We start from the raw sequence: 27217 nt of genomic DNA, 5'->3' as shown, positions 1-27217 counted from the left end.
ATAAGATTATTATGAATGAATGACTCATGGAGAAGGGGTGAAATTAAATATCACCCCTCTTATTGTGAAGCTCAAGCAAGACTTCCGGTCGGGTTTACCGCGCTACCACGTCAGCTTGACTTCTTGAGTTTGGATGAAAGCTCGAGTCTCGCTTTTATTTCAATGAGAAGTCGCTCGGGCACGATGACGCTGCGTCAGACTCACATCGCAGAACCGACGCGTTCCGGACGAATCCTCTGAAGTTTCTGCCCAGAGAAAAAAACCGTGAGTTTCAACAAGTTTCAGCCAAAAAGTTTGTTTTTCCCCAACGCAGTTTTAACGGTTAGTTTAACGCTCGTTTTGACGTCGCTAGCTTAACTTAACGTATTAACGTGTTTGTGTTAGCTAACGTTTTAATTTAGCTCCATTATATACCGTCAACTTTATTAATGTGTCACTTAACACTTATTTAAACGTGTTTTTACACTTTGCCCAGAGTTTGTGGTGATTAAAGTTATTTATATTCAACCCCAAAAAAATCCCATCTCTCATATCCTCATGTATTAAAAGTATTTGTGTCAAATACACGTTTATTTTACGTATACTGTTCAAGACAGGCAAAGAAAATATACAGAGTACAAACTTCTAAACTCGTATCAGTTGTAGAGAAAGGATTTGATTTTTTAATTATCCTCACATGTGGACATAATCGTTTCAATATGTTGAAATATTCATACTTTGTTACGTTTTTGTTTTATATAACCACAGATGTTCCCGATATCTTTCTCCCTCTCATGATATCGATACCTAGCCTTTGCACACTGGCTGATATCGATTACTGCATTTGATTAATAACTAATACGATATATTTAAACAGATATGTGGAAGTATAGCTATCGTTACACATGTCAAAAGAATGAACCACTCACAACTTAATTGTCTAGTTTTGGAGTCACAACTGAAAATGATAACAAATGAATAAATCCACAATCACGCAATTGTCCCCATCCGACGTTTGACCTCATCCCCAAATGTCCACTCACATGGGGCATTCTCCTGAGTCTTTACCTGGGGGGGAGGGGGGTCTGGCAGGAGAAACTCCTAAGAATGTCCACTGCAATTGACTCGGACATTTGCGTTTTTCCAACACAGGCCTGGGATATTATCTGTAGTATAGTGCTAGTTTAAAAAACATCTAAATACACTTTGAACACGTGGTATTGGATCAGAACTTGTTTTCACGTACTAGCAGATCCCAGACCTGGTTATTTTCTGCAGTATCTGAATCAAACCAGAGCTGATTCATGCGGCACACGTCCGTGAAGGTCGAAGCCAAGAAGTGAATCACTGTGGGGAACCTGGGTTTGAGTCCCGGCAGCAGTTTAAATCTGCTTCTGCCCCGGAGTTGGCTTCTCTTTCTTGTTTACCAGTCTCAGACTTGTGCAGCTCTTTGTTTTGGTGAAACCTCAGCGGCACCGAGTCGTTCTGGAACAACCTGGGTCCCGAGGCGCTGGCCGCCCTGCTGGCAGCCGTCCACCCCTCAATCTGTCGCCTGGTGGGGTCCTGGCATCCAGGCACAGAAAGTAAAAACAAACTGATTTTATTTCCTTCTCCGGTAAAATAACCATATTTGTATCCTCCGCCACACTCACACAGCTAATGATCCACAGCTCGGGGAATCCATGCTGGTGCTTATTTGCTTGCACAGCTATATTTAATGTTCTAGTGGGAAATTGAGTATAATAAAACCCTTAGTAAATAAATCCAATCTCCTGGCTGTATTCATCTTATTTCCTCAGGCTGCAGACGTGTGTTTGTACCTAACTCTTCCTGCTGTAATACCGCTTTTTAGATTTTAGTCTTCCACAAAATTTGACATTTGAGCACTTTTCCCTTCTCGTGCACCTTTTTTATTCCTTGACATTTACATTCCTGACATTCTTGGCACAGAACTTCCCTGGCTGCTGGGTTTCGAGTGAAGGGAGGTGTCACTGGAAAGTTGTGCGCTATATTGGGAGGTTCGCACACTTTGGAAATTAGATTAAAACCGTTTTTTGCAGGAACATTATTAAAGATCAGGTTGAGCTGCAAGTTCCTCCCTAACTTGAAGGAAGGTTGATATCCCACTGCTTTTAGAGTTGGACATTTGGAGCAGTTAGTGTGGACCGTACTGGGATCACTGGGAAGTGGCAGTTTCAGACTAAAAGAGGAAGATGTTTTTTCCATGAATGTGCCAGGAAACGCTTCCTGACAGCAGAGTGAAGGTCTTCCTGACTTTGGTTGATGTCTCCGTTTCAAGGCCTGTTTATGTTTTCAGCTCATTCGTGTAAAACTCATTTAACGCTACAGTATTTTTACTTCTGATGTCTTTTTGAACATGACTAAGATTTCATGCTTATATGCGTGAATCTTTTAAACAAAAGCAAGACAGGCTGTTTTTCTTGGCGTCCTCTCGCCCCCTTTTCCATCCTCCAGTGTGATTTTCTGACTATGATGTAGTCGGAGCCACGTGGAAAAAACTGCAATAACCAGGGATCAGTGTGGCAGAGCTGCCATGTGAGTCTGGGAAAGACAAAGACTTGTTTGTGTAGTGTCTCCATGCTGCCGCTGCTGCAGTGAGGAAGTAAAGCAGCAGTTTAAAGCCCGAGCTGTTGTATCTGTCAAACAGTCCGACCTCACGGCAGCGCAGACTAAAGGTCCACTCCACCACCTCTCATGGGGATGTGTAAACAAAGGCCGGGTGTTTGACTGGAGGCTGCGTTTCACGTGTCACCGACTTCCAAAGGTCTCTGACTGGATTCATGTCCATTTTACCTCCTGTCATGTGCTTCTGAAACTGTGTGAGGTGACATGACGTGTCAGTTAAATCGATCATCTACGATTTAGATCCACTACTCGCTTCTAGGCTTTACTGACTGCCATCTTTACTTTTTATGACACTAAAGTTTAACTGATCTAACTTCAAATTAGATCAAAATACGAGACACTTGGATGTTTGAGCAGTTTTTTTTTTTAATATTAGCTTTTTGGGCTGTTTTTGTAATTTGCTCTAAATCCAATAAAGGTCGACTGACATCTCTGCAACTTGGAAAAGCTCAGATTTCTTAATGAAAACACAGATGTGCTGTTGGCTGGATGCAGTAATGAGATCGGACTTTAATATCAGGCACCATTGGCAAACTGTACATTGATCAAATGCCACAGCGCAATACACATCTCAAGATGCTGTGTTGTGTAATGAATACTATTCTTTTTGAATCTGTATAGGAGAATTCAATTTAAAAGCTCACAGCAGATGTATTTAAAGCCTCCTACAGATTATTGGAGGTTGCTCGGCGTCGTTCACATCAGACGTTTCTCGCTGTAACTCTAAACGCTTATTACTCCGACTAATTGTGTGACTGTGCCTCTCGGCTGCTGAACGCTCCTGCTGTTACTGCTATGAGTTCATCTGAAATACACATCTGCATCACAGCTGAAGCATGACTGTCTGAGGCAGCAGCAGAGTGTGTGAGTGTGTGTGTGTGTGTGTGTGTGTGTGTGTGTGTGTGTGTGTGTGTGTGTGTGTGTGTGTGTGTGTGTGTGTGTGTGTGTGTGTGTGTGTGTGTGTGTGTGTGTGTGTGTGTGTGTGTGTGTGTGTGTGTGTGTGTGTGTGTGTGTGTGTGTGTGTGTGTGTGTGTGTGTGTGTCAGGGTCATGTTATCCCTCCTTTTCTTCTCAAATGCAGTGTCCCTCCCCCTCTGTATCTTTTCCATACCATGTCTTCACCATCTGGTTAAAGTTAAAAACAAACTTGCATCGTTAGGAAAAAAAATTCAATTTCACTCTCGAATAGGTTCATTGGAAATGTGTAAATATTGCCGCAGTCAAATAATTAAGATTTAGACCATTGAAGCCTTTTATTACAAGTTAGTTTGAGAGTTGTCCTGTTGGGGACTCTTTGTTATTTTCATGTTTGTTGCCTGAGTCAGTGTTGACAATTAGAGAAATAGCCTAATGTATTAAGTCATGGCTGGATTGTGAGTGTGTGTGTGTGTGGGGGGGGGGGGGGGGGGTCACAAAGGTCGATGGAGATGTTGGTACCAGGCGTCAGTGTTTAGTTTTTGGGAGAACTAACCTGCTCAGGAATGTGAGTAGTGCTCACTCCTCCACGGTGCCGTCATCAATCATGATTACTTCACTCTTCATCACGTGGACCCTCTTCTGTGAGCTCCTCTCCTCCAGGTTTTAAATTTAACTCAACCTGCAGAAACTCTGTATGCATGATGGTTGAACGGGGCATATGATGGTTCACACTGGTTTTCCTCTCTTCCTGCCGTTTGTTGTTGTGAGCATTCACGCTGACATAGAAAACATTTGGATTCACAACAAACCTTTTGGAGAAGCTGTAGTTTTCTCTCTCCGGGTGAAAGCAGCTGAGCAAATACAGCTTCCACCCTGTTGAGGTTGACTGATGCTTTTCCATCATTCTCCGGAAATACCTGCAGAGGAAAATGAATTAGTAGTAAGACTTCGCATCTGTGACTTTTCCTCCAGCCTGCAACCCCCATGGGAACTGTAAAATATAATTGGAAAGCGAGTTCGTTTTTATTTTGATATTTTCTTGAGCAGAGCCATGTTTTGTCTTTGGATTTAAATGGAGCGTGTGCACGTGCACGACCAGTATTCAGTTCCTTATCTATTCTGATGTGTTGATGGAGCTTTGCAGGAGCGTGCATGTTGTTTGGAAAGAAACTTGCTCCTGTTTCTGTGGAGTTAAGGCAACTGAGAACTTAAAGGCCCCCTTGTGTTAACTGCACAGCCCACCCCCCACCATTGATTTAATTACCCTCCTCATGCCCGTTTCTTACCCTGCTAGGTGTGACTCTCTGACCCCCGAGAGGGAGGAAATTAAGTCTGCAGACTCTGCCCCCCCCCCCCAGTCTCCTACCATGGGACGTCTGAACAAGCAGAGCCTCTGTTTTTATGTTGTTAGTTCTGGGTTTTAGCTTCTGCATCTGCACAAACTCCACACTGTCTTCAACCTCAGCAAATCAGATTCCATCTGAGGCGATAAGTGCTCGTTGCAGAGTGAAGCAGAGACATGTGACCGGTGTTTGAAACCAGCGATCACGTGGGAACCGTCCAACTTTGTTGTGGAAGTTTGAGATGCCAAACATGCCGACGCTACGAGCGCCTGAGACCCCTGGGAGAATGGTGTCATTATTCCAGACAAGGGTTCTGCCCACAAGCAACCCATGATTGCTCCGCCGCCGGAAGTGATGCCTGCTGGGTAAAAAAGCCCCGGGGATCACTTTGTTTTTTGTTTCTCAAGCAGCCGGGTTATTGTGGCACAAAGTGCAGGGTTAATTTGATGCAGCAGCCGGGGGAGAAGGAAGAATGTGAGCTAGTATCACCACATGATTAGTGATAACCCAGTTAAACGTTTTTCACATGGAAATATGAAAAACATAGAAGCAGGCTTTGTAGTTTGAAAGTGATGCTTGCGTAGGAGCAAATTAATACTGTGAACAATAAGAAATAAGAGAATAGAGTGACATCTGTTTTCAGTATTGACTCATTTCTTCACAGTTACAACCCAGGAGTCCAAAATATTCAGTTTACAGTCACACAAGACAGAGAAAGAACTTTTTTAGTTTTCTACGAGTTTTATTTGACTATATTTAAGTATTTTCTTGTGTAGTTTCCATAAAAAAATACACATTTAAGGTTAGTTTAATAGTTTAGAAAACCCTTTCCCTGCTGATGCAGACGTCCATTAGTTTGCTACTGTAAATTTCTGGAAACCCCCGTCCGTGAGAACTCTCCGTTCTTTGACATATTGTCTTTGGCAGATTGTTTATGAATCTTCTTTCTCTTTTTCCTTCTCATCTCCTTTTTTAAAAACCTGCCTCCTTCTCTTCTGCAGATTCATTGAAGCGAAGATGATGATGTCTGACGCCAGTGACATGTTGGCAGCTGCCCTGGAGCAGATGGATGGGATCATAGCAGGTAACCGCACTGCACACTCTGACTCTAAGACCTGGCCACAGCACTTGAGGTGGTGAGCATGGTATATACTGTGGGGTCCGGCCACATCTGGAAGTCATTTCATTGCAAGCTGGGAATTCTGCTTCCACCGGACGGCAACAGAATGTGCCCTTCTCTTTCTCCCTCCTGAATTTTAATGCAATCCTCCTGAATATACATAAAAGTACAAAATGGTGCTGCTGGATCCCTCGTCACTGGCTCCTCCTGCCCCAACCATGAGAGAAGAAAGTTTCCATTGTCTCAGCAGTGACGGAAACTAATGATTATTCAAGCCCTGAGAGTTTGGAAGACAAACTCCTGCTCTGGAACTTTTGGCCACACGCTGTATACTTGTGCTGCAGCAGATGAGCAGAGCAGCCTTCAGCGTCAGAGTCCCCTACTTTTCCACCGATGTGTGTAATTATAGCGCTGACCTTTCCAAGAGGAGCACGGCGGCTGATCACATGATGCCGAGTCCCCCACTGTTTCCACAGAAACCACAGCCACCATCGAGCCCCACTCCGTCGCTACTGTGTGCTGTACCCTGATTGTTTGGATATTTAATCACTTAGCTCCGTCTCTTTGTTACCACTGGACATCTTCATCACGGCTGAGGTTCCAGTCACATGATAGATGGTGGAAGTGCTCCGGAGCACACGATGGGAACACTGGGCTCTCGAGTTCAGTCAACATGCTGCTGCTGCTGCCAAGAATATCAGAAAATATGTTTTCAGCACATACAGGAGAAAATGTAATTGCCATTATTCAATTATATTGTCATATGATGCCTTATTTGATCATGTGCTCGCCCATTATGTCTGTGGAGAGAACCAACAAGTGCCTAGACATAGTTGTTATGCTGTTATTTTCGTTGGAGTCAAATTACAGATTAATTCAGCTCAGTGTGTTCAGAGTGAAACATTCAGAGCTATTTAAAAAACAAAATGTTCACTCAGATCCAAAATGCTTCTTAAATGAAAATATTAAAGTAGATTCAAAGGATTCTATATCAGGTTTTAGTGTTTACATTTGCACAATGATGGCTGATGTTAATTCTTCTGTGCATCAGTAAATGAGAAAAAGCAGAGATGTTCACATGCAAACACTTTAGTGTCTCTCTGTACCCATGTGTATGTACTATGGGAATCAGGCTTCTGCATTCAATGATTTCTAAATCAAACACACATGTACACTTGGTTTTATACATCTGAACGAATCCACATGTCTTTGTTCATACACAGCTTCAGTTGTGAACTTTCACTTATATGTTTCTGACCCTTTTGTTAAACAACATCCACACAACTTGGAGTTCAGAAGAAAGAAGTAAACATACATTTGCCCAAATGGTGAAATTTACAGCTTTGCCTCGTCCCCGTTTCTCCACCACAACCACAGATCAACCAGCTTCGGTCGTAAATTCTTCTCTTAAGTCATCGTCTGCCATTTTGTCTGTGAGAACCCAACACATTAGATTTTCATTATGACTTTCATACCACACTAATGAGAGACTATGATTCCACAGCCTCACTGTTTTTATGATATTGTGAAATAGTCCCTTTCTTCCATCCGTGCTTCCCAAGGCTCCAAGGCGATGGATTACTCCAACGGGCTCTTCGACTGCCAGTCGCCCACCTCACCGTTCATGGGGGGGCTCCGGGTGCTGCACCTCCTCGAGGACCTGCGGGCGGCACTGGAGCTCATGGACAATGAGGAGAGGGACAACCTGCGCTGTCAAATCCCTGATTCCACCGCAGAGGGGTTGGCAGAGTGGCTGCACGGAGGAATGGTAATAATAAAGGACTTTTTAGCTTTCAGTGTTTTTTGCTTTTGAGTGTGTGGCTGCAGGAAAACTGATAAGACAAAAAGTCTTTAAAAACAAAAACCAATAAGATGGTAGTTACAGTACTGGATTGATATGTATATGTAAGAGTAGTAGTACGGTTCAAGTCTCCTTGCACACAGATCATTCAAAGATTGATTGGGGATCTGATCACAAACCGAATGAAGGATAAAGTTTACACATACGCCTCCTATATGCATTTTTACCTTTGTACCCAATATCTGGATATTGTGAATGTCAAACTGCCTCCTCCGCTTGTTTGAGTCGTCAGGTTTCATTCCACCTCCACTGTCTCCTGGAGGCTTTTTACTCTCCAGACCGGATACTACACATAACCTGACCTGGCCAAGACACATAAACTGATGCAATGATTTATAAATGGTTTCTCTGATTCTTCTCCTCATTCACCACGGAGGGCGAACATCATCATAAATCTTAACAGTCAAAGTTGATTTAAATTCCAAAAGGAGAAACCCACTTTTATATCCGTCTCTGCAGCTCCGCAGGATAATGACCAGTAAGTTTGCACGGTGCAGTTTTTAGACGTCACCTGGTTTGAGTTATCCTCTGATCTGCTTTGCATCTCTTGATCGTGTTCCATTGCCCATACAGTGACTGTGTTTATTGTACGAGTGCTGTTATGACGTGCCGTGGGAGTGATGAGACTTTCTATAGGAGTCCGGCTGAAAATACTTTCCATCTTCTTCTTAAACTCGAGGCTCTTGTATTTCTTCCCTTATACACTCATCTCTTCATGTGTGATATTCGAGCGTGCAGTTTGCTTTTGATTCAATTTTCAAATAACTTCCATGTGAGAACAGTGACTGACCCTCACATGCTTTTCTGGAAAAGTAAAATCTGTTGTTTTTCTTCCAGGGGGAAACCCTGTGAGTTCACTGTCACAAAGGTTAGAGGATGGAAGTTGTTCACTATTCTACGAGATCTATGTTGCTCAAGGGCGAAGGGTTTTTAGTTTTGGCCTCTTTAGCCAGATTCGTATTTCAACATGACGGCCCGAGGCCTCCACTCTGCTTTGCTTTCACGAACTCTCTCAAATCAACTTGTGCTATTTCTGATTTCAGGCCAACGGACACGGCCCAGAAGCACTGAACCAAGATCGTCTCTCACGGCTGGAGAGTGACAAAGAGTGTCTTATTCTCCAGGTAAACAAGTTTGTGGGATTCGCTCTGTCAAAGGGGCCGAGTCTTGTTTGTCTCATCGTTTCAAAGAAATACTCTAAGAAATATGAACAAATGATTTGTGTTTAATGCTAACGTCAACCCATAGCGACACCATGTGACCCTTTATAAAGAACTTAACATAGTTTCCTAATAACATTCAAACCTGCTGCATAGATTCAAACCATCTGGATTCCATTTAAATTCACTTTTAACCATATTAGCACATTTTTTTATATTGTTGGGAGGAGGGAAAAAAGTAGTTTTTCTGTATTTGGTTCACAGTTAATTTGTGGTTTAATATGACTTAACGAAAATACAGAAATCTCTCGTGAAAGAAGTAGAATGTAAAAAGCTGATAATAAAAGATGTGATGACTCTGCAGGTAAGCGTTCTGACGGACCAGGTGGAGGTGCAGGGGGAAAAGATTCGAGACCTTGACTCTTGTCTTGACCATAACCGGGAGAAACTCAATGCTACTGAGGAGCTTCTTCAACTGGTAATGGAAATCAACAGGCAGTTTTCTCGAGCTGCTGTAAAACTGCCATTTCCTAAAGTTTCCCTCTGGCTCTACAGGAGCTGATGAGCCGATCGGGGCTGGAGACCCAGAAGCTGGAGCTGATGACGGAGGTGTCGAGTCTGAAGCTGAAGCTGGCGACTGTGGAGCAAGACCACAGGGACCATGAGGTAGAGTGTCGCCTGTGAAATAGAGCAGAGATGGAGCAATGTGCTCAGTTTGCACCTGCACCTCGTCCCATGTGACGTGTGTCTCTGAATCCTGGCAGCCGCCCAGTTATTGTTTTTGAGTCACAAAGGTTCGTCTCACTCGGCTGGACGACTCGGAGCTGTCATGTGGCGCAGGGTGAACTTCTTCAACGTTTACAAAAGAGGCTTAAACTCCTCATGTGCTGCGGCAGCTGCTTCCTGCCCGAACCCCCCCACCCTCCAACCCATCCATCCATACCTCTCCCCTGTCCTCCCCCTCTCTAAAAGACTGTGGGACTAACCGTTTCCATACATTCTGTCCACCGGCAGGAACATATACATTTGGAGAATATTATGTGGAATTTCCAGGCAGTAAAAAGCTTTAGGGGATTTTTTTTCCTGCAACTGTTCATAATTATTGTAGTTTCCATTGAGCCTCCATTATAGAAAGTTTACCTTAATCCCATCTAATGAATTCCGACCCATTGTGATCGCTGTATTTATTTAAACATTAGAGCCTAATTGAAAAAATGGAAAACTCACTACTTCCTGTTCGTGCCCCGTTGCCATATATGTGTGTGTGTCCATATGCGATTTTTATTGCCTTAATATACACTCAATTATTTGTGTTTATCGAAAGATATATCGACGACAGACACATCTGTTAACTCAGACTGGGTAAAAGCAACATACTTTTGTTTTTCCTGAACAGAAATGACGAACGTGTTTATTTGCATATCGAGCAGGGGAAGTGCGATCGGAACACAAGTGGTCACAGGAGACACATTAGAGTATGAAAAGAGGAATGAATGTCTCAGGACAGAAGTTAACACCAGGTCTGAACAGGGCTCAGACATAATTCTATAAATGCATGTGGGAATAACAGTATGGCTTTAAATCCAGTGTTTAATGTGGTGAAAGTACATCTTAATACCTTTACTAATTGTTCTCCCACGCTGTAATGGACCACGATGCTTCTTATTAAGATTCTTCTCCATGAGCTTCTCAGATTCTCTCCAGTGGGATGTCAGTCTGAAAATAAAGTTTGGTGCCTTTGGCAGGAATTCTCCCTCCCCCCCTTGTTCTCAAAAGTTGTATTATCAGACATCTCCCCCACGCAGTCTCCACAAACCTCCCCCGATGCCGGTTACTCTCCGAGTTCACTGGGTGATGGGAATTCTTTCCTCTTCCTCAGGGCCTGTACCAGGAAGTAACCGACCTGCGGTTCAGGGTGACTGACATGGAGAACGAGAGACTGCAGTGTGAGAAGAAACTCAAAGTTACCAAAGTGAGTGTTTGTAGTTTCACAGGTCAGAATCGATTTCTGCTCTTTTTGAAATGCTTCATTACTTATTGAAAACCTTGTGATTTCTTTCCCTCCAATCGTGACCTTGTTTCTCTGCTCATTCCGCCCTGTTTCCATCCCCCCCCCCCCCCTCTCTCTCTCTCTTTTGTAAATTTAACATCTTCTCGCAACATGCTAACCTGTCAAGCGTCCAAAGCGGAACACTGAGCGGTTCACTGGAGCCGAGGTGAACAAGGTTTAATCTCCTGCTTGTCCTCTTCCTCTCTCTGGCCCTTAAGATCCTCTAAACCTTCCTCCACTGCTGCACTCTGCTTTCCTGACTCTCACCACACACTTGCTGTAAGTGCTTCCACCTGTCGTGGCTCCAGATTTGTACCAGGTTCAAATTTACAATCACAATGTGTTCCTCCACTTGTGAAGGGGAACTGGTACATCTCCGTGATTCCTGCAGAGACAGTTTGTGTCCTGTTCTCCAGTGTGTCCACTGTTCTGCATGCTGTACATTTTCTAGATTAGAAGACTAGAATCTAGTTCACAGATGTAGTGAATAGTGTGAGCCTGCACCGAATCTCACTATCACTCGTTGACACTACTCTGGAGTTGTCGAGCACCCAAGATGGAGAACTTTGAAAATGCTTCCGCCCCAGTTTCAGATTGAAAAACTGCAGAGCTGTGTTGTATGAGCGGAAAGAAGCTGAGACGTTTAGAAATGAATGACACAGGAACCTGGTTTTGGTGAAGGGCGAAAAGATTCACATTCAACCGTATCGTCTTCGGTCCAAGAAAATAACTATTTCTGTTCTAGTTTGTAGTTTTTTCTGTAACTAAGCGACAAATTGGAGAGAAGACAATCTGCTTCCTGTTTACATTTAATCACAAATGGTCACGTGATATGCATTTTCAGGTGTGTTAAGTATTTAACAACCAGAAATGTACTCGTGTGTATATATCTCACAACCCCCCCCCCCCCTAGTGTATAAACAGAGAAGAAGGGGTTAAAACAAATCACTGACCTACAGACTTATTCCTACTAATGTCAGGTCAAAGGTCATTTCACTGATTATACACATGACATTTTCTTCACTGCTCACAAGACGTTCGGCGAAACGTCTCTGAGGGAACTCTGTGTTTGAGACGAGTTCAGTGAGTCTAAGGACAGACGGACAGACAGACAGACAGACAGACGGACAGACGGACAGACAGACGGACAGACAGACGGACAGACTCCAGCTCTGTTGGCACAGTGATGCTTTGAGCTACGTGCTAACACACTGATGTTTAGGAGGTTTAATACTTACCAGGTTCATCGGCTTAGTTAGAGTGTTAGCATTCGATTATGTGCCAATCAGCACGAAACACAAAGTGCAGCTAAGGATGATGGGAGTGGAAGTTTAGTTATTTGGTTATTTCAAATTTGCATTTTCCTCTTATACTCAGTAATATCTAGGAAATCAAATCCTAAGCAAGAAATAAAAGCCCAATTAAAACCCAGACTAAATAAATTCTGTCCGTCTGTCAGTGTCTGATTCACAAAGTGAAGAGAGAGCCGTGATTTAACATCTGTCGTCTGTGGCAGGACGAGCTGCAGCTTCTACAGAAGCAGCTGGACGAGCGGGAGCTGGAGCTGCGGAGGCTGAGGGACGAGGGCCGGCTGAAGGTGGAGGGAGGAGACGGAGGTGGGAGTTGTTCTTTATTATCAATTGTCTGGAAGTTTCTTAAACTGTTTCATGCAGCTCAAATCTAATATTACACAAGGGGTTATGAAGATTAGAGAAATAGACATTTCACATTCCTTAAACACCCCCCCGTCCCCCTCCAGGAGCTTTCCTGAAGCCCTAACAGTTTCTTACATTCATCCAGAGTCCTCAGTTAATTATCTATTTTACTATCTAACATCTCTTTTTACCTAAATCCTTGTAAGTGTTTCTGTTTGGAGGCTTCATACCGATCACGTGACTGTTGCACTTCCACCCTCTGCTGTCTTTATCTTATCTTCTCTGATGCTGGAGGAATTCCATTTATTCAAAGCCGAGACTCGTATTCTGGACAGTGTAACCTGACGTCCTTCAGACATGCACAGCATCAAACAAACTTCCAGATTTAATAATCTAACCAGATGTTATTATAAATTAAACTCAGTTAAGTCGTGAATGAGGCTTTTGGGATATTGTGTATGAATAGAAATTGAAGAACAGATTCTCATCAGCATTGAGGTTTAATTTAACTAAAGTTCAAGACAGTTTACTGAACCTAGAGGCCGCCGTGTCTCACATGTACTGTCCTCTCATCGTCTATGAATCTTTTATCAGGAACAACTAATACAATAAAATCTAAATCTAAAGGTTTTGAACAAGACTCAGTTAGAAACTCTGTGTTTAGTTCTTGACCACTTGTATTTGGGTACAGAAACGAGCTTTAACACTGCATTGACAAGTTATCACCTTATAAAGTAAAGTCTATTTACACATCCAGCAGATTGAGCAATGTTAGAATTACTTTGGAGTCCAATATTATTTGGAAAATAATCTCTCCTCTAGCCGGTGATTAGAAAGAACAAAAGATATAAAAGCAGCAAAACAAACCTGATAAAAGAAGCTGAATAAATACTGAATACAATTAATAGGTGCAGCTTTTAAAGAAGATAAAATCATAACTTAAAGTTAAAAAAACGATGAGCTTTGTTTGGGTTGAACTACTGAGTGTCGGATGTTTTTAATTGTGCAGCATTTCTCATTAAAACCCACAGAAGGTGACCGACCCACTGAGGTCGACAACCTGAGCGTCAGAGGCTTCATTATTTCTGTTGTTTATTATCCTGTGTCCAGATACAGAAGTGCTGAAGGTGAGGAGGGTGTTGGAGACGCTGGCGTCCGCCAACGATCAGAAGGTGAAGTGTCAGGTGATGTTGTCGTAGTCCTGAGCAGCTGATTTGATCAAAACAGACTTTACTGTAATTCCATCATGTTTATCCTCAGGAGAGACGGATTAAAGAGCTGGAGGAGTCGCTGACTAAGTGCAAGGAAGTGCAGGAGCTCGATAAAGGTGAGTTTAAATGTGACTCATCTAAACACATACTCATTTAACATGTGCATTTATGTCTTTACCTCAGTATTCAACTCCTCTGTTGCTATTTCCCTTTGTGTTAAGATCAAGTCGCCAAATATCTTTATTCTTGAAATCTCTGCCCAGAAAATCATCTCTCAATTATTTAATCGAGTACAAAACTCTCAAATATTTAGCGATTCCAGCTTCCTCAATGTGATGATTTGCAGCTTTTCTCTTCTTATATTTTCTTGTAAAGAAATAACTTGACCATTTAACCTTCTATTGGACAAAGCAAGACATTTGAAGAAGTTATCTTGAGCTTTGGGAAACTGATCGCCTCTCTTCAGAGTTTTGCAGCATTTTAGAAGAATGGCTTCATTCATTCCTTTAAAAAGTATATCGCAGATTATCAATAATAGCAAATACTTTGTGGTTCACTAGTTGTTTTGGTGCCAACTCACCTCTAGCTAATATCAAGAAAAACCTTGAGAAAGAACATTTTGTTTCTGAGAAGATCGGGTTTTCATATCCTGCTCATCTCCAGTAAACCATCTTTGAATATAATAAAATAAAGAAGATTAATGGCGAGAATCAAACAGTTTGTCTAAGTCTCCCCCACGTCCCAGCTGACCGTCCTCTCTGTCCTCTCTGTCCTTTCTCAGAGAAGTTGAAGGAAGACGACTATGACGATATCCCAGATGATCTCTCGGTTCCTGAGTCCATGGAGGTGGATCAGGTCACGCTGGCTTTGGAGGGGGAGGCAGGAAGGAGCTTCGGCGAGGTAAACACAACCTCTGTCAAAACAATTCACACAGGATGAACCCCAGACTCTCCACTTCCTTTCAGAAAGAAAAAAAACAAAACAACTCAACCCAAACCTCCCACTCTGAAATTGTTTCACTGTGGAATCCAGAGCTTCTGTTCAGGGTTTTTTAATGTTTTGCTTCCTGGAATAAAAATGTTAAATTAACATTTTTTCTTTCTGTGTCTGCCTCTCGTCTCAGTCGGTTCCGTGTATCGCTGTGTTGTCTGAGATGAACGATTTGGACAGAGAACGACAGTTACAGACGCAAAGGTAAAACTCACCTGATTTCATATCTAATCATTGTTCACTACGTGTTGCTTTATTTGGAATAGAATACAAATTGACAGACTTTCTAAAAGTTCACAGTCGGCCTTGAAAAGTTTTCGTTTTAGATTTATATTATTTTATAAATCCAAAACAAAAACAAGTTACTCTGTTCTCATTCCTTGAAGATCAATTTCTGGTTTTAATAAAATGTTTCAGATTTATTTTATTTACGATCTGTTTAACCTTCATATAAGGTCAGTTGTTCTACATAAACATTTAGATGAGCTACAATCCTCATGTGATATTGCATCAAATTAAATTCAAAATGTTTACCTGTAGTAAGAACACACTGGGAAATAAACACGAAACTCAAACTAGAGATCTTCACATTAAGAATCCTCTCAACCAACAGGTTTGCTAATATATTTAGTGTCGTCTCTTGATAGTTGGAGCATTTAATGTAATGTTCATTCTCCAGTGATAAGCTTAAAGATTTCACACACGCCCACACGGCTCTTACACGAGGTCTGATCAAACAGGTTCAGTGGAGAAACCCTCTGAGTGAATCCTGCAACGTGTGTGAAAGTGGAACAGCTGATGTTCAGTGTTATGTATTCTATTTTGAAGCAGTTGCTTGTGGAGTGGACTAATATTATATTATAAGAAGTTATTTTAATTTGTAGCAGAGTTGAACATGAAGTAAATATTAGATTTATTTATTTCATTTGGTCGAAGACTCTTGAATCATGTGTTCTTGACTCAATCTTCTTCTTGTTGTTTCAGTTTGACGGTGACCAGCAGCAGTGACCAGGTGAGACTCCATCAGACATCGACCTGATTTAAATCACGTCTTCACCCAAAGCTCCAACATTCAGACGTGTTTTCTCTTGACCTTTGAATGTTGAGCGTAAACCATCCATGTGATTCCTGCTGGTTTCAGAGAAATCACATGAACCATCACATAGTTCATCACATGCACTTAGTCCTGTGCTGACACCTAGTGGTTGAATGGAGCAACCAAACTTTTACCCTCCTCCCTTTTCCTGCTTGGATTTAATAGTGAAATCTTGTATCCTTGGCTTCATCTTATCCTCTGTCCTGTACTTTTCCTCCTAGACGATAAACAGAGCAGCTGGTTCCCTCCCCCCCAGTAAATCAAACCCCAGCAGTGAACAGGCATTTGGCTCCAAGAAGAGTCGCTCCTCTTTTGGTCGTGGATTCCTGAAGCTGCGAGGAGGGAAGCAGGCGGCCAGCACCTCCAACCTCGGTGAGCTCAATCAAACTGTTTTCATCCTCTTGTATTATCCTCACATTTATTTTGTCATTTCAAAGTGTTTCATTGCTGATTCTGATGTTTCTTCCACGCCTCTGTAAATTGTGAAGATCGCACCCGGAGCTCCAGTGCACCTGTGTTAGGTACAGTAGAGCAGAGTGGCCTTGTGGGCCTGCAGCATGGCTGCTCTGGATGATACAGCTGGATGCACCTGAGGGACCGACTGACACTGAAATACCATCATAAACATGTCTGATGAGAGACTGACCTTCACATTAGAAGCTGCTATTTAGAGCTGATTGTAAAATTGAGTTGGCGGTCCCATGAATTTCCTAATTTACCCAAACTGGAACTCATCTCTCCCACTATTCAGACACCATGTTACCACACAATCACTTTGTGTTCATGAACTCAGTGTCACTCTGTCCTATGATGGATAAACCAATGTTTCCCAGCCTTTTTTCTTTTCTTGTGAGGTCTCATCACGTTTCGAAATGAGCCTCAAGAAAAGTTGGGAATCCTTGTTTTTCTAGTTTCTTCTTGTCTGAAATCATCCAGTTGTCCCTGATCCACAACGTCATAAACCATCTGCAATGAAGCCGCTGTTATCGTACGTGTCCGTGAAGCCGTGAACCGTCTGTACTGGTTGTGTTGTGGTGATTAACTGGTTCTTTGCATGGCCGACCTCAGCTGTGATGTAGTAAAACCTGGTGGTGGGATGTCACATCTTGTATCATGTACATGAATAATGTTCATGTTATTATTTCTCCAGCTGAGACAGAACGTAAAGGCACAGATCACCTGGACTTGGCCGTTGTTCCTCCACAGAAATCCCACAATGCACCTCCCCTGCCGTCCTCACCAGAAACCAAAAAGAAGTCGAAAGGATTCATGAAATTCTTTGGCAGGTAAAACTCAAGTGTTTTCATTAACGTCGGAGGATTCTCTTTATATTTATCATGTTTATACTGTGATGTTGATTTCACTCCTGCAGGCTGAAGAGGAGTCACTCCACCTCCTTCAACCTCGACGACGCAGCGGAGATGGAGTTCAGGAGGGGCGGAGTCAGAGCCACAGCCGGCCCACGACTCGGGTGGTCGCGAGAAGCTAAACACAAGTAGGAGTCGACCAATAATTCACATCAGGCGTCTTTTCAAAACACTTCACAGGCGAGAACAAGAGTTAAGAGTTTATATAAATGATGGGATTCTGGGAAATTTTGCTCTGTTATTGTTGTCGCCATCTGCAGCCAGATTATTTACAGACATAAATATATTATCTGCCGGTCGTTTACTTTTCTCCTTTAAGTGACTTGATGTTTTCTTGTAATCCCTCATTTTCCTCTCGTCCATGTTCTCTCTTCGTCTCTGCTCAGTGCCGTTGATGTTCCTTTCTCCCGCTGGAGTAAAGAGGAAGTTTACGAGTGGCTACACGAACAAGGCCTCGGGTTATACGCTGCTCAGGGTCAGAACTGGATCAAATCAGGACAAACTCTGCTGCAGGCGTCACAGCACGACGTGGAGAAGGTAGGGAGAAGCCTCCTAATAAGGCTGAAGTCTTAACCTCCAGAAACTCAGTGATTGAATGTTTCTTCATGAAAGAGAGGAGATATGATGCAGCATTTCTCTGAGATGCTTGTCTGGTTACCTGTGACGGATGTTTCCTGTTTCCTCCTCTGATCAGGAGCTGGGCATCAGGCAGCCTCTCCACAGGAAGAAGCTACAGCTGGCTCTACAGGCGCTGGGCTCAGATGAGGACGACCTGAAGGGCAAACTGGACCACAACTGGGTGACCAGTGAGTGTCCCACCATCCACAGTACCTGTTGCCTGTCAGCCACAACCTTTTCATTCAGATTCAACACACTCTGTGTTTCTCTGTTTCAGGATGGCTGGATGACATCGGCCTCCCGCAGTACAAGAGTCACTTCGATGAGGCTCGTGTTGATGGACGGATGCTGGACCACATGACAGTGGTGAGCTGCCGCCGCCGCCTTTTCAAGCCCTGACCACAGGGGGGCGTGCCTGTGTGGTAACTGTGTGGTGTGTGTTTGCAGGAGGACTTGTTGTCTCTGAAGGTCGGCAGCGTTCTCCATCACCTCAGCATCAAACGAGCCATTCAGGTCCTCCGCCTCAACTCCTACGAAGCAAACTGCCTCAGGCGACGGCCGTCCGACGAGGTATCACTCGATAAAACACAACATGTGTCCTATTTGAACATATGTTTTTGTACTTAGGGTTGCAAAAGGGCGGAAAGTTTCCGGTAAATTTCCGGACACTTTCCATGGGAAGTTAAGCTCTGGAATTTTGGGAATTTTGAAAAAAAATAAATACGAAATTAAACGCTGAGCGATAAAAAGTCATTCAAAACTCTATTTTAAAGATGTATGGAATGCTGCACGTTGAATTTCAACCCTCCACTGTGCATTCTTCCATCACATGCACAGATAATTCCCAGCAATCAATTGTAAATTATTTTTACAGACTATATCTCTGGAATAAGTGTTTTTTTACAAACCTTTTTCTCATCTTATTCTACAGAACAATGCCATGTGCACTATCTCATGTGCGGAGACATTTCACCCCATCTAATGTAGAAGGAAAGGCTGTGCAAAGACCTATGTTAAGAATGACAACGATGCAGAGGCGTATAGTCAAGTGCCCAAAGTTTCCTCAGGGCTCAAATCAGCCTATGACAAAACAAAATGTTTATATTTATATCTTAGTTAGTTAGTATAAATTACCCACAACATTTCCAGTTAATTCCCGTTTATTCCTGTATTTTCCCATATATTCCCGTTAATTCCCATGGAAAGCTTCCAACTTTGAATATTCCCGGAATTTTGCAACCCTATTTGTACTTATTTAAAATCTATATTTTGATTCCCTCGTCCAGAACAACATGACTCCGGCTGAGATCTCCCAGTGGACAAACCACCGAGTGATGGAGTGGCTCCGGTCGGTGGACTTGGCCGAGTACGCTCCCAACCTGAGAGGCAGCGGCGTTCATGGAGGACTGATGGTGAGCAAGTCACAGGATCAGATGATCGTTGAGATAAATAAATGGATAATCGTCGGAAACAATTATGAAAAAACTAAAATAAGGCGACAAAAATAACTTCAGCGACCAAGAAGAGAAAATAGGGACAATTGATCTGCTCTGTATTAGTTTATTGGTGTATTTAATTTTCAAATATTTTGAAAAAACTACAAACTTTAATCAGGCACGATAAGTCCCAGATCAGCTGCATCATCGTTCTGATGTTTAAACAATCCAACATCTAGGATGAGTCACAACTAGAGACTGAAGTTCTCTCATCGTGATTAATAATACTTTCCTCCCTTCACACCGATGATGATGTTTTCTCTATATCTCTGTGCTCTCCAGGTGTTGGAGCCGCGTTTCAACGTGGAAGCTCTCGCTCTCCTGCTCAACATCCCCCCCAACAAAACCCTGCTGAGACGCCACCTGGCCACACACTTCCACCTACTTGTCGGCTCCGAGGCTCAGCGGCTCAAACAGGAGTGTCTGGAAAACCCTGACTACACCGTCCTCACCGCCACCGCCAAGGTCAAGGTAACGAATCCCTGTGGTTACATTTCATTTAGCTGATGCTTTTACAATAAGTGCATTCAAACCCAGAACAGCCAGACAAAGAATTAACCTCTTGAACATGTGACACTGTCTGTTTCACTCTCAGCCTCGCCGGATGTCCTTCGGTGGGTTTGGAACTCTGAGGAGGAAACGCCAGGACGACCACGAGGAGTACGTCTGCCCCATGAACGTGGAGATGCCAAAAAGCAGCAGCTTCCAGACGGGGGTGCGGCTCTACGAGGACCACCTGGAACAGGTAGAGATCAACACTCCTGCTTCTGTTCTCTGCCGGGCTTCTTCTTGACATGTCTCCCTGTGCTGTGTGGCAGATGGAGGACTCTGAGGGGACAGTGCGGCAGATCGGAGCGTTCTCCGAGGGAATCAACAACCTGACGGTGAGAGTCTGAGCTGCTGCAGCGAGTTGGCTGGAGAGCGATGCACTGACCTGAGGCTTGTGTTTCAGAACATGCTGAAGGGCGACGGCTTCTACCAGGAAACGTCCGTCTGTCATCAAGAGGTCGACGCAGTGGAAACACACGACAGCTCCAACGCGTGAAGCTGAACTTTGGCTCAAAAGAAAAATTCTGGGCCGACGTCTTTCTCAAACCTCCCAGATGAAAACCTTGTGAGACCTTTTCACAGTGATGTTCAGTTAGTCTGTGTCGTTGATATTTATTAAGGCCGTCAGTTATAAAGCATGAACTTCAAATTCAAGGTTTGCATTAACGTGCCTGCATTTGTTTGTATTACTCTTGTAGTCAGTGAATTATCTTTAAGATGTTTGTCTTATTTTAAAGAAATCTCCCTCAAGTGTTTATGTCCACAGCTGCAGTCAAATGATTCTGTTGTGGTACGTTAACTTTTTTAAAGTTAATCCAAAGGACGTCAAACTGTTTAGATTTGTCTCCTCTTTTTAAAGAGTGTCGGGTTCGACGTGTTTTAAAGTAGTTTCCACTTGTGTCATCCAGGACACTGTTTAAACTTCAGCATCACACACTTAGTGTTAAGGTTGAGATGAATCTGAAAACTCAAACTGTTTGTGTTCAGACACCACAACAGAACACGTTTAAGGTCTTGAATGTTGTGTTATCTGAATATTGTTCACTACAAAAACGTTTCAGCTCGTAAAATCACTATTAGCATTTGTAGTACAGATAAATAAATGTTTAGCTCCAACCTCCTCTAGCTTCATATTTACCAGACGGATGTGAGTGGTTTTAATCTTCTAATCGACAAAGATCTTCAACATAAAACTGTTCAAAACCAAAGTCTTTGTTTCTATCAGGAAATTAACCAAATGTTTTCTTCTACGTTGTTTTTCCATTTTTGTTAATAAAAACGAAAAAATCTATTCGTCTTTACTCTTATTTACATCACTCGCAGGCACACTAAAATAAAAAGGCCAAACGTGGATAGTTCAATAATAACTGGGTTTTATGTTGCATATTCAAACACAAGCAGCAAGACGTCGCATCAGTAACAGGAACGAATCCGTCTGAGCAGAATAAACCACAGATAAACAGCAGGTTAAACTCTCGGGGACGATGAGTGGTTCCGTACAAATGAAGCACGATTATATTAAGTGTGCATAAAAAAAGCTTTTGCAAGTGTTAAGGCACTAAAGCCAGTAAACCTCTGACACTGGGTTCCTTTAGCAACAGGTCTTTTAAATCACATCCTCATTTCACCACAAGCCGATTATATCTCACTTTGGTTTCCCGTCTGAAGATGAACAACTCCACATACACACACACATCTGAATCCTGAACTCACATATACACAACTTCCCTCTCGTCACACTTCCCCCCCCCCCCCCCCCGCAGGTCTTGGTCCTTGCTGTGATTCTGTTGCATGATGAATGTCACGGCATAAATATTGTTTACATAGTGCAAATACCCGACTACATGAGTGCTTAATGCTTTTTGGAGTAGAGATAATTCTTTCTGAAGTTGCCGTCGACGTCTAGAAGGTGAACCTGCGATCTTCAGAGTGGCCGACTTTGTCCAGGTTGGGGTTGCAGGCGAACTGGATCATTGGGGGGGGGCCGCACATGAGCATGAGGGCGTCGCCTCCGGGAGGGGGGAGGTGCTCTGTGACCATGTCCTCGCTGATGAAGCCTTCACTGTACTCCCAGTCTGATGCAGGGAGAAAGACCACAGCTCATCAAATACCCAGAATAATAATAATGTTTAGATCTAACAGCGCACACTACTGACACCTACTGGTGAGGACTGATATCTAGTGGTGTAATCAGTAACATTATATTTCTTATAAGAGAATCTTCAGGATCTGCTGTGTGTGAACTCACTCTCTGGTGCCTTGTCCAGAGTGAACCACAGCTTGAATCGATCCGGGTTGTTGACCTGAATCTCCTCCAGCTCCGGTCGCAGCAGGATGTCTTTCTCCGTCTGAGACAAGAGACAAAATCATCAATAAGCAATCAATGATCAAAACTGGATGAAAACCACTGGTTCTAAGTTATTCATATACTAAAGTAAGTCCTGTACAGTGACGTCCATTAGATTGAATTTAACAGGGACAGTGCACATTGATAGAAAGATCTTTGAATGTAATCAAATATAGATTCTCGATTTATGTTATTTATTACATATTTTCTACTTATGACCGGATTCGGGAACCATTTAGATCCTGATGTTTACCTGATTTATCACTAGAATAACAACAGGAGAGAGAACAGGTGTTGACTCAGACTAATGAAACTCACCTGGTTGGCAAACAGCAGGTAACACACCGTCTGGTCCTGGGGATCCTTCATCACGGCTGTGATCAGCTGCAGCATCGGAGTGATTCCTGGAAAACAACAACAATAAATAAAGTTTAGATTAAGCAGCTAATGAATAAAATAATGATAAGTTGCAGATCTAAAATTTAAAGAGGAAAAACTGCCTGTTATTGCTGCTTTTTATTATTTAAATTTCACTTCAGATGTTTTCCACTGTTTTGTATAAACTGCCAAATAAACATCTTGACTCTTGATGAGAGCGGCTGTTGTTTGGACTTCTGTTTGATAAATGATCATGAGACGGGACGCATGACTATGATTCATCAGCTCAACCTTTAGTGTGAGGAGAAATTGCTTTTACAGAATAAACAGAATAGGACTCTAAGGATAGTGCAGACCTTCACCGAGGCCCAAAAGTCTCCAATAGAAACACTATGTTAATAGGTTCTTTGTGTTATTCTGCAGACAAACAAACGTCCTGTCGTGTCGAACTCACCCGTCCCTCCAGCGATCATCCCCACGTGTTTTGCCGTCTTGATCACAGCTGCAGACTTTTTATCAGCTTGAATGGCAAAAGCTCCTGAAGAGAAAGAAATCACAGCGTCAAAGATTCAGAGCTCGACTTCTATAAAACTGTATGAAAACTGACTCCGGCTCAGTTATTGGTTGGGCTTCGTGTTGACCCGCTGACCTTTGCCCTGGTAGACGAGCAGGCCGCTGGGGCCTCTGAAGTCGATGGTGTCGTTGATCCTGAGGCTCTCCAGGTACTGACTCATCTTCCCCCCCTCGGGGAACTTAGGGTGAACATCTTTGAAGTAAACCTGTCGACAATCAGAGGACGATACTGTAAAAATAGAGTCAAAGAGCAGCTTTAAATCTAAAAGAGGAGTTGGGTCGGAGCTTCACCTTCACCACCAGGTCCACGTAACCTTTGTCGTCGTCGCTGGACGTCGGCGTGTACGGGCGAACGACCAGTTTACCGTCGATCTTCGCTGACAGATAAATGTGCTGACCTAGAAAACATCAGATCCCTAATTTAACACAACGTATAACAGGACTCCAACTTAAACGTTTAAATCAGATATTATGTGTTTGAATATTAAGCGAAACAAATCAAGCAACAGAAAATGTTTTTACAACAACTATAACAATGTTGTCCTGTTACAGCAACAAATAGAAACATTTAAAAAAAGTAAACAAACACATGAACGTGATTGATTGAGTTTGTGCTGAATGACGTCACTCACCGATAGGGAGCCCGAGGATGTGATCAGCTGTCGGAAGAGCGAACTTGAACTTCCGGGTGTCGTGACTGACGATCTGTGCAACACACACACACACACCCAGACACACGTGTTGTTTATCACCATGTCAACACTCTGTGCCCCCCCCCCCCTCCCCTCCGTGTGGTAGGCTCTCACCTGTTTGTCCAGCAGCCGCAGCGCGTACTTGATGCTCGGGTCCTCTAAGGTGATGGCGGCTCTCCTCTTGGAGAACAGGAGTCTGAAGATCAGGTTCACGATGCTGTCGAGGCCTCCTCGGATCAGCTGGAGGTCACACAGCGGGGGGTCAGACACAGATCAGTGGCTAACTGCGAACTGCAATAGAAGCTAACAGGACTTAATAGAAGCTAACAGGGGCTAGCATCCATGTGCGGCCTCTGAGGGGCGTGGTCTCAAGTCACTTTATCCACAAACAGAACCAGTGAGTCACGATGAGTCACGATGAGTCTGGAGTTCCAGACACAACTTTCCTCCTCGTTAGCTCCCGTTAGCCATAGCTAGCTCGTTAGCACGCTAGTACACAACATGGCGGAGTGGATACTTACACCGATGATGTAGGAAAACATCTTCTGTCACTTTGTTCAAAAGACAGGAGACGAGTTTGGTTGAATACGCAGGAAAAAAGGTTGAAGGTTCAAGCGCTGCGACCAACCCGACACTGCGCCACACGGAAGTTAAGCTAGAGGTCAACATACACCAGTGTCCGGTCTCTGTTTTTAGAAAATAAAAGCATCGATTGGGAAATCACTGTTTAAATTTGCCTTAAAGTAACATTTAGTAGCTTCAATATATAATGAATAGTCTCAATACTCAACAAGTTAAGTTTAATACATTTTAATACGGTTTGTATCTTTAAACTGAACAAAACATAGTACTTCCGGTATGAAAGCAGCTAACTTTAGCTTACTTCTGCAAAAACACGATGCTCTGATGATACTTCCGGTTTGCCTCTCAAAAATAAAAGCTTGCGATAAATAATATTCAGGAAATGAACACACTTCAAACTAATAAAAGCTCACAAGTAACAGTAAATAGTTTAATGAGTTTATTGTTAAAGAGTTTAATGTTTAATGAGTTTAATGGTTAATGAGAATAAACAGTTTGATATAGTGTGTTTCGGCTCATATTTCACTTTAAATTTGACTTTGCAGCTATAAATATGATATAATATACAACAACAAAAAAAATTAACTCTTTTATTTCTATTTTTGTTTGTTCAACACGTACCTGATCTATAAGTGCAATGAAGCTCGTGTGTGTGTTTACTCTGTTTGCAGCATATTTATCTATTTACTATTTCACTTATTACTTTTTTAAACCGTTGTAGCTTTTATGCCTTTTGAGGAAATAACAAAACTCATATCACCTGTTGCTCTTAATCCACAGGAAATGATTTGATGGAAAATACTTTACAGACTCAAATTAAGTGTTTAACTTTGGGGCGAAATACCTTGAAATGAATGGTTAATGTTTAAATGCAGATGATTTTCAAAGGCGACAGAACTTCACTGATACTACTATTGTAGAGATGTTTAATCTGTCATTGACGAAACTGATGTAAAATCTGAACTATTTATAAGAATTAAGAATATATAAAGAAAAGGTGGAGGACAAATTCATGTCCATGTCTTCTAAACGACGTCAGTGAACAGTCCCCTGATGGAAGCTGGTGCTCGGGTCAAAGAGAAAACAAACAGCGTGGTGCTGCTTTGCGTCCTCTAGGGGGCAGTAGTGACCCGTCTTACCCATGATGCACCAGCCAGTTGAAAGTTTAGAGACAAACAGCATCACTGGAATTGGAATTTGTCACAGAAGTGAAGCATGGAGGCACATTGCTGTTGGATATTAGTGGAGTTTGTGACTCACGCCTCGGCTGCAGATCGATCCTCCCACTGCAGCGCTGCACTGGGATCAATACACTGTTGTGTTATTATAAGAAGACCCCATTAGAGCCAGTGGCAGCCCCCCCCATCTGCCCCTAATGAAGCCCGGTGCATCGTGCACATGAAAACACGACATGATGAGCTTCTGTATCAACAGGAAATAAAACATTTTTTTATTGATCATTTGTGTATATGAAGTTATATAACAACAGTCAGAAAACTCCACAGAGTGAATCACTACACAAAGTGAAACGAAACTGTAAAACACCTCGTCAAAAATGAAGGTATACACAGCGAAGATAACCGTCGGCGGCTCGCAGGCGCCGCGAGCGATATGGCAGGAAAACACACACACCCCAGAACAGTTCTACGAGATCACAGAGAAAAGAGTTGCACACACGAGATACTCAAGCAGGCAGTTGATATACACGAAAGGCAACTAGGATCTTTCTACAGCATCAGATTCTAAGACTTGTACACAGGTTTGTTTTTGTGAAAGGTCAGCGTGGCCTTCGTGTCACTGGAGAGAATCTGGAGTTTGTCCCGGTCACACAGAAGAGAGCTGATCAGGTTTGGGGGGTTTGATTATTCGTGCGTACTTTGGTAGGAAACCGTAATAAGAGGAGCATTGCGTTGCAGTGCAGGAAATGGCTTTTTGCTTTGAGGGGTCCTTCCCCCCCGCCCCACCCACTACAGGCCTCCCAATCCAATGGGTTTCTGCAATGCTGCCCATTACTGGATTCCCTGATACATGCAGCCTGCACACGTCTGTCACACGTCTGTCAGCTGTTCCTGTTGACTTGCTCGGGCCGTGTTTGCACTTGAATCCATTTCTGTTTTTTAAATATTTAGATTCATGAATCTACGAATGAAAACGACGCGTGAAATCCAAAGCGTCCCTCCGGGTGTGTTGGAGAGGGGCTGAGATTAATGCAGCTGTTTTTTAAAGTAGAGTCGATCAGACAGAGAGGAAAATGAATTTCCTAATAGTTGAATAAATATAAACAAAATGACAAAAAGTGCAAAGTACATCTAATCTCACGGTTAAAGGAATCGACACCAACCTGTACTGTACATTCAGATTCTTCATCTCCAACAGAAAAGGTTTGTTTTTTTATTTAAGTGAAACAAAGATCCACTATGGAGAAAGGAAACGTTGTGATTGACAGATAGTCAGAGACAGATATGATATTTGCGGCTGAATAATCCCATTTATGTCACCTAATATTGAATCTACATCTTTTCACACGGTTATGTAAATATATACACAGCATTTTTTGGAGGGGTTTATATATTTGAAACGTGATGCG

General features: G+C 42.8%; 2 protein-coding genes across 4 annotated transcripts; one reads left to right on the top strand and one right to left on the bottom strand.

Moving 5' to 3' along the window:
- The first annotated feature begins 128 nt into the window (after positions 1-128).
- LOC132999503 (liprin-beta-1-like) lies at positions 129-21349 on the top strand. Of its 3 annotated transcripts, none has more exons than XM_061069209.1 (26): positions 129-264; positions 5887-5969; positions 7568-7773; positions 8910-8990; positions 9391-9504; positions 9582-9692; positions 10906-10998; positions 12593-12692; positions 13842-13858; positions 13992-14058; positions 14724-14842; positions 15066-15136; positions 15917-15944; positions 16250-16400; positions 16517-16549; positions 17179-17314; positions 17401-17523; positions 17782-17932; positions 18090-18201; positions 18291-18379; positions 18461-18583; positions 19300-19425; positions 19792-19980; positions 20105-20254; positions 20328-20393; positions 20462-21349. In XM_061069209.1, the coding sequence occupies exons 2-26, from the start codon at positions 5903-5905 to the stop codon at positions 20552-20554; spliced, it is 2616 nt and encodes an 871-aa protein (XP_060925192.1). In that variant the 5' UTR covers positions 129-264; positions 5887-5902; the 3' UTR covers positions 20555-21349. The 3 variants fall into 3 exon arrangements, with proteins under 3 accessions (XP_060925192.1, XP_060925178.1, XP_060925185.1); XM_061069195.1 differs by having other exon boundaries at positions 13842-13903; XM_061069202.1 differs by lacking the exon at positions 16517-16549 and having other exon boundaries at positions 13842-13903.
- A 460-nt stretch (positions 21350-21809) lies between these two features.
- LOC132999619 (NADH-cytochrome b5 reductase 3) lies at positions 21810-24697 on the bottom strand. Its single transcript, XM_061069337.1, has 9 exons — positions 24570-24697; positions 24163-24288; positions 23989-24061; positions 23648-23754; positions 23433-23562; positions 23238-23321; positions 22724-22809; positions 22307-22406; positions 21810-22133 (listed from the first exon to the last, which is right to left on the bottom strand). Exons 1-9 carry the CDS (start codon positions 24588-24590, stop codon positions 21961-21963), a joined length of 900 nt encoding a protein of 299 aa, XP_060925320.1. The 5' UTR covers positions 24591-24697; the 3' UTR covers positions 21810-21960.
- Positions 24698-27217: the final 2520 nt, after the last annotated feature.

Source organism: Limanda limanda, chromosome 1, assembly GCF_963576545.1.
Source record: "Limanda limanda chromosome 1, fLimLim1.1, whole genome shotgun sequence".
Classification (NCBI taxonomy): domain Eukaryota; kingdom Metazoa; phylum Chordata; class Actinopteri; order Pleuronectiformes; family Pleuronectidae; genus Limanda; species Limanda limanda.
The sequence above is the reverse complement of the archived record's forward strand: the minus strand, read 5'-3'. Positions and strand labels throughout refer to the sequence as shown.

What these genes read in the sequence shown, in the direction of transcription:
- LOC132999503 (XM_061069195.1), top strand. Translation starts at nt 5,903, where the DNA reads ATGATGATGTCTGACGCCAGTGACATGTTGGCAGCTGCCCTGGAGCAG. An exon ending in GGTGGAGGGAGGAGACGGAG is followed by an intron (nt 12,693 to 13,841) that starts GTGGGAGTTGTT and finishes TCCTGTGTCCAG; the next exon opens with ATACAGAAGTGCTGAAGGTG. An exon ending in CAGGAAGGAGCTTCGGCGAG is followed by an intron (nt 14,843 to 15,065) that starts GTAAACACAACC and finishes CTCTCGTCTCAG; the next exon opens with TCGGTTCCGTGTATCGCTGT.
- LOC132999619 (XM_061069337.1), bottom strand. Translation starts at nt 24,590, where the DNA reads ATGTTTTCCTACATCATCGGT. An exon ending in ACGTGGACCTGGTGGTGAAG is followed by an intron (nt 23,563 to 23,647) that starts GTGAAGCTCCGA and finishes GATTGTCGACAG; the next exon opens with GTTTACTTCAAAGATGTTCA. An exon ending in TCTGGACAAGGCACCAGAGA is followed by an intron (nt 22,134 to 22,306) that starts GTGAGTTCACAC and finishes TCCCTGCATCAG; the next exon opens with ACTGGGAGTACAGTGAAGGC.